At 44.3% G+C, this 21182-nt stretch overlaps 3 protein-coding genes across 6 annotated transcripts; 2 read left to right on the forward strand and 1 right to left on the reverse strand.

Annotated features, from left to right (window-relative positions):
* Nucleotides 1–2797: 2797 nt before the first annotated feature.
* boka (BCL2 family apoptosis regulator BOK a) lies at nt 2798–11323 on the forward strand. Its single transcript, XM_070961913.1, has 5 exons — nt 2798–2937; nt 3120–3461; nt 5391–5519; nt 7764–7927; nt 10101–11323. Exons 2-5 carry the CDS (start codon nt 3248–3250, stop codon nt 10224–10226), a joined length of 633 nt encoding a protein of 210 aa, XP_070818014.1. The 5' UTR covers nt 2798–2937; nt 3120–3247; the 3' UTR covers nt 10227–11323.
* A 1307-nt stretch (nt 11324–12630) lies between these two features.
* atg4b (autophagy related 4B, cysteine peptidase) lies at nt 12631–18814 on the forward strand. 4 transcript variants are annotated; one of them, XR_011602134.1, is made up of 13 exons: nt 12631–12684; nt 14321–14422; nt 14552–14623; nt 14741–14839; nt 14971–15072; nt 15383–15455; nt 16169–16248; nt 16704–16900; nt 17282–17360; nt 17486–17631; nt 17769–17811; nt 17896–17989; nt 18098–18814. XR_011602134.1 is itself a non-coding variant. In XM_070961355.1 (13 exons), the coding sequence occupies exons 1-13, from the start codon at nt 12675–12677 to the stop codon at nt 18169–18171; spliced, it is 1185 nt and encodes a 394-aa protein (XP_070817456.1). In that variant the 5' UTR covers nt 12631–12674; the 3' UTR covers nt 18172–18814. The 4 variants fall into 4 exon arrangements, 2 of the variants coding, with proteins under 2 accessions (XP_070817456.1, XP_070817455.1); XR_011602135.1 differs by having other exon boundaries at nt 17896–17987; nt 18081–18126; XM_070961355.1 differs by having other exon boundaries at nt 17755–17811.
* On the reverse strand, nt 18706–20835 carry dtymk (deoxythymidylate kinase (thymidylate kinase)). The gene is made up of 5 exons (XM_070961356.1): nt 20561–20835; nt 20320–20428; nt 19460–19550; nt 19174–19371; nt 18706–19086 (listed from the first exon to the last, which is right to left on the reverse strand). The coding sequence occupies exons 1-5, from the start codon at nt 20688–20690 to the stop codon at nt 18976–18978; spliced, it is 639 nt and encodes a 212-aa protein (XP_070817457.1). The 5' UTR covers nt 20691–20835; the 3' UTR covers nt 18706–18975.
* Between the last annotated feature and the right edge of the window lie 347 nt (nt 20836–21182).

Here is a 21182-nt window from a genome sequence, read left to right on the forward strand (position 1 = left end):
ACTTGAAGTTTCTTTACGTTTCGTCAGAATAAGAAGCTCCAGTTACGTCAATGCTGCACTGAAATTTCATCTCTTTAGACTGTTTTTAGCCACCAGCCTGCATCATCTTATAAAGATGAGCCATTTCCAATTTCTTTCGCCACATTTAACACAAATACAAATTCATTTCATTTGTGCATCACCTCCTGTAAAGGTCAATGCTATTCAGAGTGCTTTGTGGATGACTGACAGGCTGGTAAGTGCAAACATTTGAGGCAAATTCACAAGAGAAGTAAAACACTTGATGACAATGAAAACAATGAATGAGTAAATAAGTACCGACTGTTCCAGCAGATTCAGAGCATCAAAACTGAAAACTGCTTCACCAAATGTTTTAATCCTGCACTTTAAAAACAACTAAAATGTGCAGACTTAAAAATAGACGTCATGTGTTCTCAATCAGTTTTTCTTGGTTTACAGATTTTTTTTGGTGGACCACAGCAGAGCGTTTAGTAATCTGTTCTGCCAGATATGAAAGCCTGGATTATTCTCTGTGTGGCTCAGAGCGAGAAATGGCTGCAGTTAATCTGTATGTTTGAGAGGATAAAAAGCAGATTTTGGTGACGTACCCGCCATGAGCCTTCAAGTTGAGTTCAGAGTCAAAGACCACATCAAGGTGTCTTACCTGCCCAGAGGATTCAGGTCTGTGGCCTGTTTCTCTCTCTGAGCTTTAACTCTAACTCATAGTTTCATCCTGGTTGAGCTGGAACAGTTTTGGACACTGATGTCTTAAATACTTCTGGAAGAGATGATGATGACGTCACCTGAAGGTAACATACTGTGTTAAAAGGCAGTGGTCCTAGAATCGACCCTTGGGGAACCCCATACATTACCCTGAGCGTCTGGAGAAGAAGAGTCTGCAAACAACAAGTAGGCAAAATGTGAAATCAGTGCAAAAGTCAGTGTTTGAAATGATGGAGACAAAGAATGATTTTTGAAAACTTTCACTTTATTGACTGAATGTGCTGCACGAGTACAAAAATTACTAATTATGCAGAAAAACTATCCCAGGTTTATGTTTCATTTTACTGCTGTAGAGACTTAAGTTTGAGCTTATTGGTTTGTTTAATCTACAGCAATGTGTCATGTTATATAAGGTCATCTTATGTTTGTGGCTGAGCAGCATTAAGACTGAACCTGTGCTGTGAAAACTGAAGCAAAGTGAAAGTAAAATACTGCATCGACACCTGAGCTAATACAAAATGTGAGGATGCTTTCACCTGGAGGGTTTTGTGCTGTGAAGATGAGTTAGATGAAGGTGAGGAGGAGGAGGAAAACATCTCCCTGTGCGGAGAGTTCCTGCTCATGTTGAGCAGTCACTAACAAAGCAGGGCATTCCTCAGGCATGTCCCAACAGCCTGAACACAGGGCGGGGTGGCTTCCCCAGAAGGGACATTATCAGTCCTCTGCCAGGGAAATCTGCTCACACAGTTCTCTGTTTGGGTGTGGAGGAGGCGTGGAGCTGCCGTCTCGCTGCGATCAAAACATGTTTTATGACCAGTGTTTTTAAGAGTTAAACATATCTTTGTTAATGCCCTGTGCTGTTATGAATAGATCCAAGTATTTCCTACAAGTGCTGGACTTTTACTCCATTTCCTTCATCTCTCAGGTCCAGTTAATAGACGGTGTTGCGTTCAGGGTGACAGACCTGAGCAGCAATGTGCTGGTTTCACATCTCGTCATGCCAAATCACTGCTGGATCAGGCTGTCGCAGAGGGAGCGTAACATAACATCATATCTGACCTTCCTCATTTCTAATGTATCATAATGTGACGGCGTGCTTTCACTTAATTTCCTCCTGTTGAAAAGTAGAACACCAGAAACGCTGAGTCATCCACCCCACCTATAGCCGATTAACATGTGATATCTCATTTGTTTAATCCAGGCTAGCTGTTTCCCTTCCCTATTCTGCACACAGATATTTGTATTTTTAATCAGTATAATTTGTAGAATTAAAACTCACAACAAAAAATGAAAACACACTGATCTTTAAAAAAACTGAATCAGCATATAAAATATCCACAGTGTCTTTATAGAAGTGAAGCGTGTCTCTCACATCCCCAAACTTTGTGCATGTGCAACATTAAATCATTGGAGTGCCTCTTTAAGACTTTAAGACATTAATTATCCATTAATTATGCTCTTATGGAGTAATTTCTAGTATTCACTGGGGGAAGCATTTCACCTTCTAACAATTTATAATCTGCTTTTAATCTCTGTTGCACAACTGTGTGATTTATGATTAACATCTGGCTGTTACATCCATACAATATCTTAATCAATATAACATGTTTTTTCATACTGAGCCTCCTGTGTTACATACACTTACATATATTTTAACTGCTGTGCAATAGTACAAAAACACTTAATGAGCCATATCTATCATGTTCAATTTTTCCATCCAGCAATATTATTAGTGGATTTTTTTTATTTTCTATTTTCTATTTTTTATCTCTTCTTCTAAAGTAAATGTTTTATTTTTGGGAGCCTCCTGCGGCTTTGCTGTTGATAGAATAGAATCACACCTTTAATAAATCCAGTTATGATTAGAAATACTTCAAGACCATGTCCTCCCTCTCTCTCTCTCTCTCTCTCTCTCTCTCTCTCTCTCTCTCTCTCTCTCTCTCTCTCTCTCTCTCTCTCTCTCTCTGTGTGTGTGTGTGTGTGTGTGTGTGTGTGTGTGTGTGTGTGTGTGTGTGTGTTGGAGCGGGGCGGGGCCTCTGTTGGTCCTCTTATCTCCGCCTCTGGACTCCACAATAAGTGCCCTTAGAAGGAAAGCCTGTCAGACTGAGAGCTTTTAAAGTCACTGATCGAAAACACTTTTCTGCTCAGTGACATGTTACAGTGCAGCCCGCCTAGATGAGCTTCATCTGGGGAGAGTTAGCCTGTTAATTCTCGGTAAGTGTAATTTAATGATCTCTACCTTCATGAAAGTCGCATTAAGTGTAACTTTAAGGTTTCATGCACAACTTCTCTGCTTTTCCTCCTTCTCTGCGGCTTCAGTAGACTTTGCATCGGACAGCTTCTTATCCAGGTCATCAAAAGATGTCCACAATCTAATCTGCGTGTTTGTTATGCAGGATAATCTCCACAGGACTCCACAGAGGGAAGGAGGAGGGGGGGACGTGTGCGCGGAGAAGCGGCCGCTGTGCGAGGCGGTGGAGGCGGGGAGGCGAGCAGCGCAGTCCGCGGCGGATGACAGGCGGGCATGGAGATGCTGCGCCGCTCCTCTGTGTTCGCGGCCGAAGTGTTTGACCGCTCGCCCACCGACAAGGAGCTGGTGTCCCAGGCCAAAGCACTGTGCAGGGACTACATCCACTCCAGGCTGAACCGGGCCGGGATTGGCTGGTCCAAGCCTGAGCACGGACTGGCTGCATCAGGTGGGACGCTGGGGGAGATATCGTCGGTTCTGCTGTGGCTGGGTGAGTTCTGGGGGTGATCTAACAAACACTGTGTGAAGTTTATGCAGAGGCTCATTCCAACATGTGAGTTCAATGACATCTACAGCATTTAAAGGCACGAAGTCCTCTAGAATAAGACTTCTTGCTAAAGTGCCCATGAGGACACAGAGGACCAGGACCTGGGAATCTGGGGACCTGAACTGCACTTCACATTTGATCCTTTAAAGTTAGACACAGTGGGCTCTTAAAACATAGACGCCAATGTTTTTAGACTCAGTGTGATTAAATTTCACCAAGTTCAAGTCAAAAAAAAGGAAGAAGCACAAGAATACAACGAGCGTTTTGATAATGAGAGATATAAAAAGAGGAGAAGTGAACAATCTGCTGCCAGAGCGTCGTTTAGAGAAAGTCTGGGACACACAGCAGGTTCTAAAACGATAGAAAAACACACAAACGTGACCACATTAGACATTAGAAAAGTGTCAAAAATCAACAAAACGTGCAACACAATTTGCAGAAGTGTGTGTGGCGGTGGAGGTGAGGGGGTGGTTTGGACCCCTGACCTCGTTAATCCAGAGTCCGGTCCTGTCTGAGGTCACAGCTCATCATTCAGAAACACGTTGATGCTTCACTTCACATTTTCACTGGACGACCTCGAGGAGATTCCCAGGAATCCCCAGAAAAACAGTTTCATTTGAGTAATACTTCACTGCCTGGAAGTTCACCCAGTGTTGAAACGGATAGACTGCAGGCGGCTCCTCCAGTCTGAGGTTCCACTTTACCGTTTGTGGTTATCACCCGTCTTCCAGTTTAGGTAGTTATACAATTCACTGGAAAGTCAGATCAAAGAGAGACTGCGTTTGGGAACAGTCTCCGGCAGAGAGGCTCTCAAATGGGTTCAGAAACGGTAACACAGCTGGCAAACCTCAGAGCCCGCTGAAGAGATTAGATCAGTCACTTCTGGACTTTGTTCCCTCTCAAGTTTACTGGACAGGAAGTCATTCCAGGTTACGGCAAAGCATCCACAGCTCGGAAATTAAAGACTCAAATCTGATTTTTAAAGCAATAGTTTGACATCTTGGAAGCACTTATTGACTTAACTGCTGGGCGTCAGATGAGATGATGGATATCAGCTCGCCTCTGTGATAAATATGTAGCTGCAGCTTGTTAGCTTAGCACAAAGACTGGAAACAGAGAAGCAGCTAGCCTCAAAGGACTGCCTCCAGGCTTTATGCTAAGCTAAGCCCCAGCGACACATTCAACAGACAGACATCAGAGTGGCATCAAACCTCTCATCTAAAGCCGTGGATCCACCCAGAACTTTTCGTCCCAGGAGCTTCTTATCAAGGAGCTAAAGGCTTCTGCAGCCTGTTGTCCTTCAAAGATGAGCCAAATGTTTTTACACGTCCTTTTTTCTGCACAACTGTTGCAAAGTTTTCGACCAATCAGAGATGAGCAGCGCTGCACCACCTCCCACCGCCAAATGTCCTGTACTACCCCCCGAATATGGGTGTTTTGGTGGGTAAAATAATGTCGCTGGGACTTAATTTAGACCCTGGTCCCAGCGGTGGAAGCACACTGAGTTCCTCCAAAGGTTCCCGGTCCCTCGAGAAACTTCCTGAAGTGGAAACGCAGCTTAACTCTTGGCAAGAAAGTGAATGAGTGTGTTTCCCAAAATGTTGATCTGCTCCTTTAAGACAAAACAAAAAGCAGATGGCATATTCAATTTAAGTTAGCTAAAAGTAGTTAGCATTAGCTACCGTAAACTGCTGGTCACACACGCAGCATGTCAGGCCGAAGCAGTCAAACCACTGAAGGTACTGAATGAAGGTTGTGTTATTGTCACGTTCAGGAGCTGCATGGCTGCTTTAAGTGTCTGTGGCCGAAATGCAAACCCAGTCACCACAAACTGAGAGTAGAGGTTTTTTCTGTCTCTGTTGTTTTGGTCAGGTGACGAGTTGGAGTACCTTCGACCGAACGTTTACCGCAATGTGGCGCGACAGCTCAACATCACGGTGGCGTCAGAGAGCATCGTGTCCGACGCTTTCCTCGCTGTGGCTGCAGACATTTTCTCCACAGGTGGGTCCACGTCCAAATCCTCTCGTATTTTAAGTCAAGTCAGACACGCAGCCTGGATCATGGGGATCATAGTGGATCATAGTGCTTTGTTGGCAGGTTGATCTCTGAGCTGAGCTTGAGAAAAAAGGAAGATTACAGAGTGTTCGTCCTTTTAGGGAAGTTCTTCATTGGGCAGGAGGAACTTCAGAGCTCGAGTCAGATACAATAAAGATATTGAAAGTTTGGAGAACTCATGTTGCTGCTCATATTCATGTTTTTTTGTTAAATGACTACAGAAATTCACAGTTTTCCCTCTTAAAAAATCCAGCCCACCTTCTAATATAAACAGCTCTCGTGCAGGGCCACCACAGTACTCTTCAGTCCGTCAGAAGCTTTTTTTAACGGTCATTATCCCCTTACAGGAAAGGAACCGTAGGGAAAACATTCAGTCCATATTAGGTGAACTTGTTGCTCGAGCGAGTGATTGTTACAGACAGTTTGGACCCCACCCAGGGAGCGCAGTCATGAGCCTCAGCTGGCTTGTTCCTGAGGGAATGGAACAAAGTGATCTGAGTCCAAATCAGGTTAGTCTAGTCTTCAGCGTGTGTGCAGTTAGTGACAAAAATCACGGACACCTCCAAACATTAAAATGAAAGAAGATCTATCACAACCCAAGCATGCCCTTGGAGCATGAGCGCGGTGTTTATTTAGCGGTTTACAGGAGGAAAGACACATTTCAGTGAGGCTTTAGTTTCAGTTTACGGGTTGAAAATGTCACTCAGCGGTTACAGTGTAAATTTGGACCTGATGAAGCTGACAGTCTAGACATGTCACTCCGTGAAGAGGAAGTCATGGCTAGCAATAGATTGTGACCACAAACCGATGTGTTCAAGCTCCATCACGAGGTGCAGATAAACTACAGCTGAGACATCCTCCACATCCTGCATGTTGCATCACGCAGCAGAGGAGGGATGAGACGCCTTTTCTAAACCTTTATTCAAAGCTGTTCTCATCAATAGTTTCACATTAACAGTGGGTCAGATTACTGTGCATCATGGGAAAGTTGACGCTCAATGAGGGCTTTCACCCGACTCTCAGTCCGCCTCAGCTCTGCGGAGCATTTTAGTGTCTTTGAGCTCACTGTTTTGGCTCAATCAAACAATTTTTTTCAGTAGAAAGAAGAAAAAAAAGGTTTGATAAACTTAAAACTTAAGAGGATTTTATCAGCTAAAGAGTCAGATGTTTCCCTCGGGAGTTGGTGGACCAAACCAGAGGGAAATATCCGGTGACAAGAAACCAGACGACTCTGCTGTTGCTGTTCCTGCTGGATGCTTGCTAACAGCTAACGTGTTCACCTTGAGGGGATAATGTGTCAGTGTTGTGTTTGCAGCTTGTTTCTGCTGCCCCCAAGTGGCCAAAAAGTCAATTACTGGAAAGCTAAACTACTGCAGTACACCTTTTATTTACGTGGTGCTCTGGTTGGGCCTCGGGCAGAAATGAGGAATTGTTTTCCTGCCGCAGGGCTGCTGTAGTGCTGTAGTCACTTTCTCCATCTAACCTAATGGGACACTTGCATGTTTCCCATTTGAAGCATGTTTTTTCTGTCATGGCGGCACCTTAATAGCATGTTAGTCTGTAAACAGTGTCAGCCATAAGCTAGCTGCTGGGGTGGAACCACATGTAAGGCCACACTGAAGGTGTCAAGGTCCATTTATTGTCATTTTACAGCACAGGCTTGCACAAGAGGAATTACTTTGATGTTACTCATAAAGGTCAGTGTACAGTCAAGAAGAGTCCTCAGCCTGTGCTGAGCTTCAGGTATCAAGTATGAGAAAATATCCATGATGATGAGGCATCATTACTTTAAGAGAAAGTCTCTTTGTTTGAAAGATGTGGGTTGTATCAAAGCATGTTGTTCAGTTGCATTATGGGAGATTTTCAGAGCTTCCTGGGAGCTAGAACATCTCGGGCTGTGCTTCAGGTTTACATTTTCACTGAAAGACCTCGGGGAGACTCCCAGGAATCCCCAGAAAAACAAAGGACGCAGTGAATGGTTTTATAATCTGTTCATCCGTCTTTGAAGAGAGTCAGAAAGAGCAGAGTCGCTCCGCTTTGCTTTCCAAGAACCCTCAGGTCATCTAATAACAACGCTCTTTTTGCTTTGTCACGCCTTGGCAGCGTTTTCATCAGCCAGCAGGACATAAAGCTCTGAGTGCGGACGGCGTTTATTTTCTCCTAATATTCCCCCAACGTGTCTCCTGTCAGGTGTGACCTGGGGGAAGGTGGTTTCTCTGTACGCCGTGGCTGGAGCCTTGGCGGTGGACTGCGTTCGCCACGGTCATCCCGCTATGGTTCATACCATTGTCGACTGCATGGGGGAGTTCGTCCGCAAGAGCCTGAGCTTGTGGCTGAAGAGGAGAGGCGGCTGGGTAAGACAAACGTCTTCTTCTTTACCCAATCACTTGTTCATGAGGCCTCTGGTTTCATGGTGGTGAACTGAAGGCATCATAGCAATATTACACACATGAAACAGGGACTGAGATGATAAAGTGAGTGAACCAGTGCTCTGATTTACAGTTTACATGTGTTAGTATGGAGTCCACTGGTTATTTTCCTGATTAACCAATGATTGATTAAATCTAGAAAACATCAAAAGGGGGTGAAAAATGCTCATCATCATTTTCCAGAACCCAATGAGACATCATCAAATTCACTTCACAAAGATATAAAGCGAAGAAAAGCAACAAATCTTCACATATGAGAAGCTGGAACGATCATGTTTGGCAGTTTTGCTTGAAAATGACTTTTGTTTGATTATCAAATCATCAAAATTATGCATTTTCTGTCAGTCAGCTAATTGATTAATCAACAGATTGTTTTAACTCTAATGCAAAATGCACCCACTGTCCACCCCAACTGTGGTGATCTCTGATATTTTACGGACACACTGGCTGGTTGAAGTGAAAAACAGAAGATATCTGACCGCCTGATAGAAGATAATGTGGATAAAACCATAAGATACAAATACAATCCTGAATATTTTAGAATATTAGACTGTCAGAGATCAGACATGTTCCTGTTGGATATTATAGAAATATTATACACATAAATTACATGGCTAAGTAGACTAAATGACGGTCTTTGGTCTTTTTCCATATAAGCGAGTGCTAAGTCAGATACGCTGCAGCTTTCAGAAAAATAAGATCATAATTACAACGTGGAAGTCAGAAACTCATGACAGCCAAACCAAAAAATGACACGAATATGTAGTTTTTGGTCTACACAAATGCCACATTTCCATTACACAGTTCCAGCTCTACTCGACTCGGTTCTACTCTGCTCTACTTGGTTTGGTTGAGTTTCCATTACAATTGAGTACTTCATAGTACCTCCTCAACATAGGCGGGGTCGTCATACCACGGCTGCGCGAATCTGCCATGACGTCAATTTGTACGCGACGCAAACAGAGCCGACAAACAATGGAGGACATCGAGGCGATGTTGTATTTGCTGCTCGGTTTGTGGCTTTTTGTCGACGGACCACGGTGATATTTTACGAGCAGCCATTTCCCTCGAGTGAGAATGAAGAATAAAGTCAGCGGTTGCTGTTGCCCGGCGTTACAATGGAGGGGGCGGGATTGTTTTTCCGGTGTTGGACGTCGCAGACCAGTGACGACACTCTCCGGCCAATCAGTGGCCGACAGGTTGTTGACATCACACATATAGTATCGCTTCGACTCGCTTGGAACCTCGCCAGAGCAGGTACTAAAAATAGTATCGGGTACCAGGTACTATCCCTAATGGAAACACAAAACAACTGGGTAGAGTAGAGTCGAGTCGAGCAGCGCTAGTGGAAATGTGGCAATAGAAACAGCCAGACATACATTAGAGCCCCTGTTTATCAGATGGGAAAAGGCCTGTCTCATGTAATCCTGCAGAAACAATTAAGTGAAACTCAGAGACGAGGATGGACGAGGAGGGACGAGGATGGACGAGGAGGGACAAGGAGGGACGAGGATGGACGAGGATGGACGAGGATGGACGAGGAAGGATGAGGAGGGACGAGGAGGGACGAGGCCTGGTGGCGTGCCTCGGCCCATGTTCTGCTCCGCTCTGCTGGAAAGAGCAGCACAAACGAACGCCCCTGTGCTCAGAGACACGGCACCCGAGTCGGCTTTGTTTTGAAGGGAAGTGGAGTGTGACAAAACAAAGAGGGATGCGTTGTATAACCGACCTCGGCAGCACAAACGAGCCGCAGCGTGGACTCAAATTGGGGATGATGTCAGCGTGTCAGAAACCCGAATAAGCGTCAGCGACGTGAGGGAGCATCTGAGGAGGGATGCGTGTTCAGTGTCAGCAGTGACACGTCGCTGTGCTCTCTGAGGAATCCGTGTTTTTAGTCACACAGTGGATTTTGAGTAAGCATTGCTGAGGTTGCAGTGTGGGCTCTGGCTTTGGAATCACATATCTGTGGGCAGGTTGTGACTGCAGAGTCTCAGAATATGGACAAATCAAGAACACATGTAGTCTTTTTATTGCGTGTGCTGCCTATGTGTCTGCTCACGGTTCATCTGCTGACTGTGCGTCCTCTCTGCTCTTTCAGGTGGACGTGACCAAATGCGTGGTGAACTCCGACCCCAGCTTTCGCTCTCATTGGCTGGTGTCTGCTGTCTGCGCCTTCGGACACTACCTGAAGGCCACTGTGTTGTACCTCCTCAGGGAGAAGTGAGTCACACACTGGATGCCGAGCAGACTGACCAGGACGCCACCACTCCACCAGAGCATCCACTGCTTTGGATTATGTTTACACTCGTTTGCACTGAGCCTTTGTTGATGAACACCGATCCCTTCACAGGAAAGACTTTAAGCGCTTCTTCTGCTAGATGTTCTATTTATTGTTAATGCTTATATTATAGTGCACATTTGATGTGTAAACCACTCATGTTTTTAGATTTTCATTTTCCCACAAATAGCAGAACTGCTCCTTCTGTGGCCTGTTTGACAGGCAGAGGTTTGGCTGCCTCTAGTGGCTGAAAATGGTAACTGCTGTATGTTGACATGTAATTTGAGAATATTCCTCGGGATCCTGAGGCCGCTCAGGAGGACTTGGTCTTACAAAAATCTCCATTTCTCACCTGGATGACATTTATTTTCCTCTAACTGAGGGACTGTAGAATAATTATTAGGGGGGTGGGGTCCAGAAAAGGGGTGAAGTGTTTATGTATTTTTTTCTTTTTCCTGAAGGAAGGATCGTCTGAATTTTTTGAGGAGAGCAGGGGAGGGGTTTTATTTTTCTGTTTTATTTCAGTCTGCCCAAGGGACCAAATGTGTGATTTTAATGAGTGTGACTGTGCTTGTCATCACAATCAGCTGATGGCAAACAGGCTCATCATTATCTTTGTGGATATTAGTGATTAAACGTTACCCCTGAACAGTTTTTCCTTCATGTTTTCCTGTATCACAACAGAAAGGAAAATGTCCACTATAAGATCAGCCCTCTCTTCCGTCCCCTGTTGTTTTCATGCAGTCTCTAATGAGTGAGCCTACACTTACTACACGCATGTCTTTCAAACAGCACTATAAGTTTAATGCAGCTTTTCCCACCCTGCGTCGTTCACTGTGAGGCAGTGTATGTAAAGCTCTACTGTAACGGCAGCAGTGCAAGTTCAGTACATTTTCTCTGAGTTAGAGCACTTTGATAACATTTCATTTTTAGACTTTATTCCATGAATAATGTCACTTTTATGAGCACTAGGAGACAAATGTTTGTTGTGAGTCATCTGCAGCTGTAAATATCATCAACAATAAACAATTCTTTAAATAGCCTGTCATGTCTGCTGTGGTAAATGTTGATCAGCTGCTAATGAACGGATTTGTTTTGCAGCTGTTTTCCAGAAGGTGAGTGGTCAGACAGTCCACTGGAGGACTGAAATCCCAGACTGAACTGATCTGGTGATTAAATGTCTTGGAATAAGTGTTTGAACGCTGTGCTAATATGAAGTAGCTGTTTTCTGAGAGCAGAGGTTGTGATTTTGTACTTTATGGTAATTAAAAAAGGCCGTTCAGAGTTTTGTGCATTGAAGCCTAATGAGTGAAAGCAATCTAAAGATTATGTTCCAGATGTTTGTGGAGTTATCTCAGTGTGGGACATGTTGGGACTATTTTTCAGTTACATCAACTAAGACATGAAATGATTTGATATAATTTGCTTATTATTTTAGAATGCAAAAGCACTGTTTTAATTCTAGTATAAGCCTTTTGTGTAATGCTGTGCCTTTTTTCCTCAGCTGCTTTTGCAGCTGATTATTCATAATTTTGAGGTATGAAACAGCAGCAATAGGACCAAACCTTTAAACCTGTCAGCAGCACAGTCCGTGTCGATTCTACCAGCTGGCCAGCAGCACCGTGTTGACAGATGTGTGTAATGTTTCTCCGTGAGCGTCTGTGTTTACCTCTTAGGTCAGCTGAACCTTGGTGTATAAGGTTGTATTTAGCGACTGCAAATAATAAGAGGTGGCAGAAACATTGATGGTTATTTGTTACCACCTAGTGGCTGAATCACAGTCACTAGACTCAAAGTGGATGACAAATCTAACCAGGAGTCCAGGAAATGACAGGATGAAATGGCAATTAAGCAGTTAAGATTTTTAAATTTTGCCTTATTATTGCCATTGCCAGTGTGTGTGTGTGTGTGTGTGTGTGTGTGTGTGTACACACATACATACCTACATATGTATATAAACATATATATCACATATACATGTATATACACATATATACGTGTATATATGCATACATACATGCATATATGTGTTTGTACATGTATGTATGTATGTATGTATGTATGTATGTATGTATGTATGTATGTATGTATGTATGTATGTATGTACGTACAATAACACACACACATATATACACCTATACACACACGTATATACTCCATATCAACGTCCTTTAATCTGTAACGTGAACGCACCCTCATAAACTGTTTTCAACTGAACGTAACGTCAGCCGCTACTGATTGGTTAGGACAGAATAACTCCCTCCCTCCCAGACGTTATTGGGCGTTGTGAGAGCTGTCCCGCCTCTCTCCGAATTCCACAGCAGGACTCTCTTCCCATTGGTCCAGCGGGTCAGCGCAGAGAACAACAAACAAGATAGGGTGAAGACCGTCGGGATGGATGCAGGTAAACGAGATTTTATAGTAAAATAACAGTTTTTCTCTCCCATAACAAGCTAGTGTAGGCACAAAATAATCACAACAACGCCGTTTCATCCCCGGTAACAAATCTCCTGCTCTGTCTTGACAGGATTACCAACTCCAGCTGCCAGTCCAACACAGACCTATATTGCTTTGTAGCCTCGGTGACGTTAGCTCGCTAAAGTGATGACTAAAGCTAACTGCTAACTGACGTTAGCCTGCTGTTATTGCTAAATGTGGTGGATTCCCCGCTTTGACAGCTCGCTGCACTGCCGTATAACTTCCTGTACGGTGTCCAGATGCCATCTGTGTTCATGTCATGCGTCGCTGTAAAATTTCACTCTTAATAATTTGGCTTTTGTCCTTGGGCTGACTGTTAATGCCAACGGTACGTTACGCCCAAGATGAACATCTCAGCCGATGCACTGTCACCATCACATCAGTCTAAGGCTACTGTTAGCAGCTATTATCCAGCTATGAGAGAGGTAATGTGGTGTGCCCATGCAGTTCAATAATAGCACTCAGAGATGTCAGACAGACTTATTTTTACATTATCTAACGTTAACTGTTAGCCCACCATCATTCTTTAGCTATGAACCGGTAAATCACAGCTTTCTGTGTCCAAGCTAACTGACAGGTAGTGAGCTAGCTAACTTTTCCCCTCTGTTGTCAGATATGTAGATAACGTGTTGCGCAAATCTCAGAAACCTTTAATAGAAAAGGTAAATGCCTTTCCCAGTGTACAGTAACAGGTGCCAACTGGCCAAACTGTGATTTTTCTCTCTCTTTAGAGGAAGTGTACCCTTTACTGGTTTCCATCACTGTTTTGGCCAGTTTAGTAACTGGCTTTCAGCCCAGAGTCTGCACATACTGACTATTACTGTGATTGTTTTCTACAGTCACACTTTCTGAAAGGCATCCACTTATTTCCGTGCTTATTTATTAACAGTTAATTGCACGAAGACTTTTTTTCACATGCTGAAAAGTGTGATATATGTGTTTGATTTTGTCAGTTTGTTCCTGAAGTAGTCTGAGAAAATGACCCCAGTGATGTCACAGTGATGTCAGCCTGGGTTTGAAGACCACAGGGGCTGAATTAGAAAATGGCATTTTGAAGTCTGAAAGATGTTGGCGTTTAGCAGGCAGGAAGGGTCAAGGAACAACAAGTAACACTATCCAGTTGCATTGTGGGAAGTGTAGGACTGCTGCAGCAAATCTGACCAAAGTCTCTCAACTTTTTGGAAGTACAGTACTAAATTGATGGAGTTCCCCTTTGAATGCAGTTCAAGTTTTTTCTAACTTTATGCAGCTGGTCCTGAAAGTGTGCTCATTTCACTATGAAATGCACATGGCAGGAACCTGAAACTTGAGACTTATCCCACAGGGAGACTCTTCTTTCACTTCTTCTGTTGCATATAACATGAGGCACAGCTTCGTCTACGCTAACAAACATTAAAGTGCTCCATACTTTTTAAAGATGGATGCAAATATGGAACAACCTGTCTGCCTGACTGCTAAACGAGACTCCGTCTTTACTCGCTGACTTTTAATAGAAAGATGTGGTTAGTCAATTTCTCCTCCGTGGTTTCCCACATACAGCTGACTTTGGTCGTCTTTTTCAGCTACCTTGACGTACGACACACTTCGCTTTGGAGAGTTTGAAGATTTTCCTGAGACCTCAGATCCTGTGTGGATCTTAGGGAAAGAATACAATGCACTCACAGGTGGGACTGTGTTATATGAAGTGTATGAGGCGGAGAAACGAGTAACTGAGTGATAAAGAATCATATTAGCGAGTGTGCACTTTTCTCTGTGGGCGTATTGTAACTTGGTTATTTCTGGTCTTCGTGTAGAGAAAGAGGAGATTTTATCAGATGTCACATCACGACTGTGGTTCACTTACAGAAAAAATTTCCCGCCAATTGGTAAGTGAAGAAACGAGTGTTTTATCTGAGCCCCTGAGCTGCATTTGATGAGGTTTGATCAACCTGGGATTTCACATCTAATTAAGATCTCCTGCGTGCCTCTCGAACGTGTCACAGGTGGGACAGGGCCGACATCAGATACAGGATGGGGATGTATGCTGCGGTGCGGCCAGATGATCCTGGGCGAGGCTTTGGTGTGTAGACATTTGGGCAGAGGTAAGACAGCGTAACAGATAAATCCCTCCGTGAACGTAGACTTTCTCACCGTGTGGCACTAACAGCTCCTCTCCACTGACAGCAGACAGAGCCTGTTTTAAGCAGTCTGATAACTGGCTTTTTGTTCTCAGACTGGAGATGGGCCAGAGGCCAGAAACAAAGAGAGGAGTACATCAGTATTCTCAACGCCTTCATTGACAAAAAAGACAGCTATTATTCCATCCATCAAATTGGTAAGTAGTCGAACCTTTCTCATTGTATCAAGGACTCACTCAGACAGCCCTGATAAGACTTTCCTTCACAGCTGTTTTGTACGTCAGTTTATTGGTGATTATTGACATCTAACATTAGGTCTAACCTAATTATTGTAGCTTTAAGAAGACATTTACTGCACAGCGTCTAAGTAATCAATGAAGTTAATGGAATTTCTCAGTGGAACTTTGTTTTTTCAGTTTAAGATGTTGCTTAATATCCTCGATGGACACGGTGTTTCCAGCTCAGTAGAATTGAGAAATTGTTTCTTTTCCTTCTTAAATGCTGCAGCCCAAATGGGAGTTGGAGAGGGAAAGCCAATCGGCCAGTGGTATGGACCAAATACAGTCGCCCAGGTTCTAAAGTAAGTCCTGTGACGGAGCTACAAGTTTCACTGGTTTCCAGATTTTATATTTTAGGGCTGCAAGAAATTCTGTTTTTTATTATCAATTCTTTTTGTAAGAAATGTGTGAAAACACCTGCAGCAGGTTTGCAGAGCCAAAGGCGACGTCTTCAGTTAAAGAACCCAAAGATATTTGACTTACATGGATATAAACCTGATGAATACAGCAAACCAGTGATTATTGTTTTGTTTTTGCTTGGTAAATTAAAGATTAAAGGTGCTCTCAGAGCGTTCTTCTGAATAAACTTAATATATGTTTACTCTCAGTGTTTCTCACCTGAACACGTTGCTCCTTTTCCTTCCTCTCAAATCATTTGCAAAGCGACTTTTTTGATATTTCAAATCGGCACATTTCCATCTGTGTTTACTGGCCTGCAGTTTTCTTTTCAGTGCCTCTGTGGGCACATTGCTAACTTTATTAGAGCATTAGCATCACCAACAGTCAGTCAACACGTGCACGGCGTCACGCTCGTGGGTGCATTCCTGTGCTCGAGCATGGTACAATGATGCCTTTCTTTGTCAGTGTCACTGTGTGTTCATCATCCCGCCGTCAAACAATGAACAGAAATGACATGACACTGTGACACTGAGGAGGTTTAACACCACTTCAAGAAATGTCGTTCCACTTGGGTGAAACACACAGTGACCGTGTGGATGTGCTGTCCTGCTTTCAGGAAGCTCGCCGTGTTCGATACGTGGAGCAGATTAGTCGTACACGTGGCGATGGACAACACCGTGGTCATCGAGGAGATCAGTGAGTGCTCTCCAGTTTGACTCTTTTCTTCCTGCTGTCATACGTTAGCAGAAGCAGTTTAAATGTCGCTCCTGGTTAAAACACGGAGCAGCTGAGAGTGTTTACAGACCCAGTTTTTCAGCTGAGTCTTAATATTATTACAGGAAAGCAGATTCAGATGTCAGTGGGAGTAAAGAAAGCAGGTTCATCTAACAGCAGCGTTTCTCTTCTTCTCTGTGTGCAAATACACAAAGCAGAGATCAGAGTCTTTAGATGGAGCTGTCTTAAATGACATAAAGTCGCTGAGTGGTCACTGTATTTTTCTCCAAAGCAGATCATCTTGATCCTTTTCCAGCTTGACCTTTAAGTTTTTCTGAACACAGAGCACAAACTGAATCTCAGATGTGTTTTTCCTTCTTTTTGCAGAACAGATGAATCATTTGTCTGTAATTCTGAGGTCGTGTCTTTCCCTGCAGAGCGTCTCTGTATGCCCTGGCTGGACATGGCAGGAGCCTGTGCCGAGCCAGAGGGAGTGGGCGAGCTCAACGGCTGCCTGGAGGGGGCGTGCGCCCTGGCCGAGGAGGAGACGGCTCTGTGGAAGCCTCTGGTCCTGCTCATCCCCCTCAGGCTGGGCCTGAGTGATATCAATGAGGCCTACATCGAAACTCTCAAGGTGAGGCTCTTCAGAGTGTTTCTCATCGTGTGTGTGGGATTTAACGGCTATCCAAAGTGGATTTACAAAAGGGGAAAACTGAATTTACTGTTTGACTTTGCATGTGCACGTAAGCCTGGTGTGAAACGTTCCAGTTCTCCGTTCCAGTCAGTCTTAATGGCACGAAGATACACTCACTTCACTGGTTCCCTGATTTCTTTTTATTTTTACAGACTTTGTGGGTGTCTCTCTGGTGTGCTTGTTGTAAATTTTCCCACATTACAAATTCCTGAAGGCCCTAAATTTCCACTTTAAAAAGTCTGAAAACAGGTATTTGAATGATCAGTGAGGCCAAGTCAGCGACAGCTGGGGTGAGATAAACCCTCTTGTCTCTCTTCACAGCAATGCTTCATGCTGCCTCAGTCGCTGGGTGTTATTGGGGGAAAACCCAACAGTGCCCATTACTTCATTGGTTATGTCGGTATGTGTGTTCTCTGTTTGAGAAATAAGCACTCAGCTGTGAACCTCACGCTCGTGCTCGCCATATTTATCCTGCTCACGCAAAGACAACAACCTGATTCCACACATGCTTTTTGCTCCGTTCAGGAGAGGAGCTCATCTATTTAGACCCACACACCACTCAGCCTGCAGTGGAGCCACTCGAAGACGGCCAGGTCCCCGACGAGACGTACCACTGTCAGCACCCCCCCTGTCGCATGCACATCTGTGAGCTGGACCCGTCCATCGCAGCGGTAGGAATGCCTGAGGAGGGGTGTCACAGCGCAGAGCTGTGTGTCTCAAACCGAAGGCCATTTTTACGTGAGTTTACAGCAGCTCACATGTTCCACAGCTGACTGCTTTCTGGTTTCTGCCAGGGCTTCTTCTGCAGAACAGAGGACGAGTTTGACGACTGGTGTATGCGCATCAGAAGGGTAAGCCGCTGCGAACGCTGCTCTGCTCACATAAAGCACCACTACTGTCAGAGGAATTTGTACATGACAATCCTTTTCTTCCAGCTGTCCTGCAACAGAGGGGGTCTGCCCATGTTTGAGCTGGTGGACAGTCAGCCCTCCCACATGGTCAGCGTGGACGCCCTGAACCTCACTCCTGGTGAATGAACTGCTTGTTTTTTTGCTAAAAATATTCCATAAATGCAGCAAGCGAAAATGAATTTTAATGTTTTTGTTGTGCTTCTCCGTGTTGACACTCACTTCACAGATTTCTCGGACTCGGACAGGTTGGAGCGGTTCTTTGATTCAGAAGACGAAGAGTTCGAGATCCTCTCCCTGTGAGGGACATACGGACAATGATTTACTGTTCTCGACAGATGGCGAGAGATCCTTTGTCTCTTCTCTGACTCAGAAGGGAAGGAAGCCTGAGGGGATGAACATTAACTGGAGACCTCTTGAGCCAGTCCAGCTCCAACGGTGTAGTCAGTGTGCGTCACACAGCGTTCTTCTCAACAGCCACTGAATGCTCTCTGTATCCAACATTGAGGCTGCCTGGTGGAAGCCGTAGCAGGAGCTCAGGATAAATTCAGTATGCACATTTTCACATACGTGTTTCCATTGAGTCTTAACACTTTCAATGTTTATTCTGAAGTGATATGGTGCCTTTCCCTGACTCCATAAGTAAAATTGCCATAACAGTTTTATGTTGTATAGGAACACGACGGTTCATGACGCCCATGGCTTACGCAGTTTGTCACTAATAACTGAAGTCTGTAACAGCCTGTAATGAAACCAAATTAAGTCAAATCTGCAAACAAGTTGTATTAATTGTTCATGCAAAGTATCCTTGCCAAGTCTAAAACATATACACTAGTTCATTTGAAGATTATTTATTTAATCAACACAGTATATAGACAGGTAAAAAAAAAAAAAAAGACCATGTAAGAGGATTAAAATCTCAAAATAAAGTCAGAATCTGATGGACGATGGTTCTGCTCAATTCCAAGACAGGATCAGGTTAGAATCATTCAGACGAACGCTGGCAAGTGAAGAAGTGGCTGAAGATGAGTGCAGGTCAGTCGTTTAGTTATTCCGAAACTCAGAGTATCTTTGTGTCAAAGCAGTTTCCCTCAGACCAGCTCAGGTTCACTTCCACAGCTCTCCTAACGGGAGGTTCTGAGCGGTGTTGATGGTGTTCAGGCTGCGCGTTGCGATGTCTTCGTGCACATCCTCAACGCTCCGGGAAGCATCGATAACCTGGAACAGAACAGATCAGCAGCTGTTTCGTGTGTTTGATTTAAATGACACCTGAGAATAAATCTTCAATCCAGACCTGCCTCATACCTGCCAGGGGACTGACGGATCCTTCATCAGGGCCTCAAACTTCTGCTGAACCGCTCTCTGGAAAGCACTGGTCTCATATCTCTCCTCTCCAAACTGACCTCTGAGAGCAGCTTCAGACGGGCTGAGCTGCAGAAACATCACCAGGTCCGGCTTTGGCAGTCCCACCTCAGGTTTCTTGCACCACTCCAGACAGAACCCCTGAACATGAATACATCAAATTAATGCAACACACACTCACAGTACAGTCTGATGGATGCAGAGGCTGAACGGCTGAGGAGAGACTCACTGGCTTGGCACTGGTGAAAGCAACTCCAGAGAAGGCGTAGCGATCCACCACCAGGGTGGTGCCCTGCTCCAGCTTCTTCTTCATTAAAGGCCTGCGGTCAGAAAGATTTTATTACGCTGCACAGGAGAAATCAGGCTATTGTACACAGGAGAGACGTGTCAACAGAAGAATATACATATTTCATCTCAGAGTTCACATCACTGCATTCACTCACAAACCTGTTAATTTTTAAGGGACTGAGCAGATGTATTAGTTATTGTTGACAAATAATCCCACAAATAGACCAAAATCTACAATGTGTTAGTGTCAATGCTCAAGTTTCTGGCTCCTGTTCAGACTTAATTCTGTCATTTTCAGTCAAAATGTGAAAAATCTGTCCAAACTAAACTTCAGTTACTGAAGATAAACCAGAAACTTCACTGTCAGTTATAATGTGGACTCTGTCTTCAGTAACCAGCAGTGCTGGTGAGGTCTGTGGATTAATCAACTATCCGGGACATTGTTTCTGGAGACACGTGACCTCCGACCCTTTAAAGTTGCGCCTTCAGCTACATGTCCCTCTTCATGATGAGGACTTGTTCCAGTCTGGAGAGCCTTTTCACGTCTGACATTTTGAAGCACAGGTGGGTTACCAGGGCCGGAGCTAAGCGGAACGCAGCCTTCATTAACGATATTACACACACCTGAGCTTTTCCTGCTGTGACATGTCAAAATGTCTGCGGTGAAAAAGGTCTAACGCTGCTTTTACCCAACCTAACTAACGCAGGATGCAGCACTCTGAATTCCGCATTTTTATTAACATTGTTTCGCTGGTACTTGAACGAAGCAGCGCAGTGATAGTTCACATTAAAGAGTCTTACACCATTTCCCAGCGGTTAGCAGAGAACAGCAGGTGCACCGTGTGGTCCTCCAGCTCACTCTTCTTCTCCAGGTAAGCGCTTATCAGCTGTCCGATTGTCGTGGTCCTGTCTGCCCAAGAGACCACAGCGCGGTCACTTTAGTACACAGCAGTGAACAGATATCCTCAAACTACACAGCTGCAACTGAAAGCAGCACCCACACCATGCTAACGTCAAAGCGACAAACGCTAACTCGGCTCACCGGGAAACCTCATCATCTCCGCCGGCCGGCCGCTCTGCTGCAGCGCCTGGAGCAGCCTCTTGCACTGCGTCGTTTTCCCGGCCTTGTCGACTCCCTCCAGCACGATGAGCGCTCCTCTTTTACTCGCCATCACCGCCGAAGGTTTGTCAGCGCTGCGCTGGAGCCGACAACACGGACTTCAGCCTGGAGCTAATCCTCAAACACAGCGGCTGGATCCTCTTCAACTTTTACCCGCCTTTTACTGAAGCGACTTGTCAACACGGAAGTGCAACGACGCATTTCCGGTCCAGTTTTTTTTTTAAACAACTTTATTGGACAAGAACATTGGCTGACAGACAGTTTAGTGCAGCAGCTCCAGAAAGATAATGAAAGGCTCTAACATTAAAAAAATATTTAGAATTTAATAAAATGAAAAATGTAATTATTTTATTTTTATAGAAGTATTGATATTTAGTAGTAGTATTTAGACACCTTGTCCAAAAGTGTATTTTCAACTACAGCCCAGTGTGGCATGCACAACACATGTCTTTTGTTAAAAAAAAAAAAAAAAAAGTTTTATTTTCTTGTTGTTCTGACTGCAGGATGAAAACATTTCATCAGACTACACCTCCCACAAAGACTC

This window comes from Chaetodon trifascialis, chromosome 4 (genome assembly GCF_039877785.1).
Source record: "Chaetodon trifascialis isolate fChaTrf1 chromosome 4, fChaTrf1.hap1, whole genome shotgun sequence".
Classification (NCBI taxonomy): domain Eukaryota; kingdom Metazoa; phylum Chordata; class Actinopteri; order Chaetodontiformes; family Chaetodontidae; genus Chaetodon; species Chaetodon trifascialis.

Excerpts from the sequence above, each read along its gene's own strand:
- boka (XM_070961913.1), top strand. The coding sequence starts at position 3,248 with ATGGAGATGCTGCGCCGCTCCTCTGTGTTCGCGGCCGAAGTGTTTGAC. Across the intron at positions 3,462-5,390 it reads GTCGGTTCTGCTGTGGCTGG|GTGACGAGTTGGAGTACCTT; the intron begins GTGAGTTCTGGG and ends TGTTTTGGTCAG. Across the intron at positions 5,520-7,763 it reads TGCAGACATTTTCTCCACAG|GTGTGACCTGGGGGAAGGTG; the intron begins GTGGGTCCACGT and ends GTCTCCTGTCAG.
- atg4b (XM_070961354.1), top strand. Across the intron at positions 16,901-17,281 it reads CCTACATCGAAACTCTCAAG|CAATGCTTCATGCTGCCTCA; the intron begins GTGAGGCTCTTC and ends CTCTCTTCACAG. Across the intron at positions 17,988-18,080 it reads GACGCCCTGAACCTCACTCC|TGACACTCACTTCACAGATT; the intron begins TGGTGAATGAAC and ends GCTTCTCCGTGT.
- dtymk (XM_070961356.1), bottom strand. The coding sequence starts at position 20,690 with ATGGCGAGTAAAAGAGGAGCGCTCATCGTGCTGGAGGGAGTCGACAAG. Across the intron at positions 20,429-20,560 it reads GGAGATGATGAGGTTTCCCG|ACAGGACCACGACAATCGGA; the intron begins GTGAGCCGAGTT and ends TCTCTTGGGCAG. Across the intron at positions 19,551-20,319 it reads GCTAACCGCTGGGAAATGGT|GCCTTTAATGAAGAAGAAGC; the intron begins GTAAGACTCTTT and ends TTCTGACCGCAG.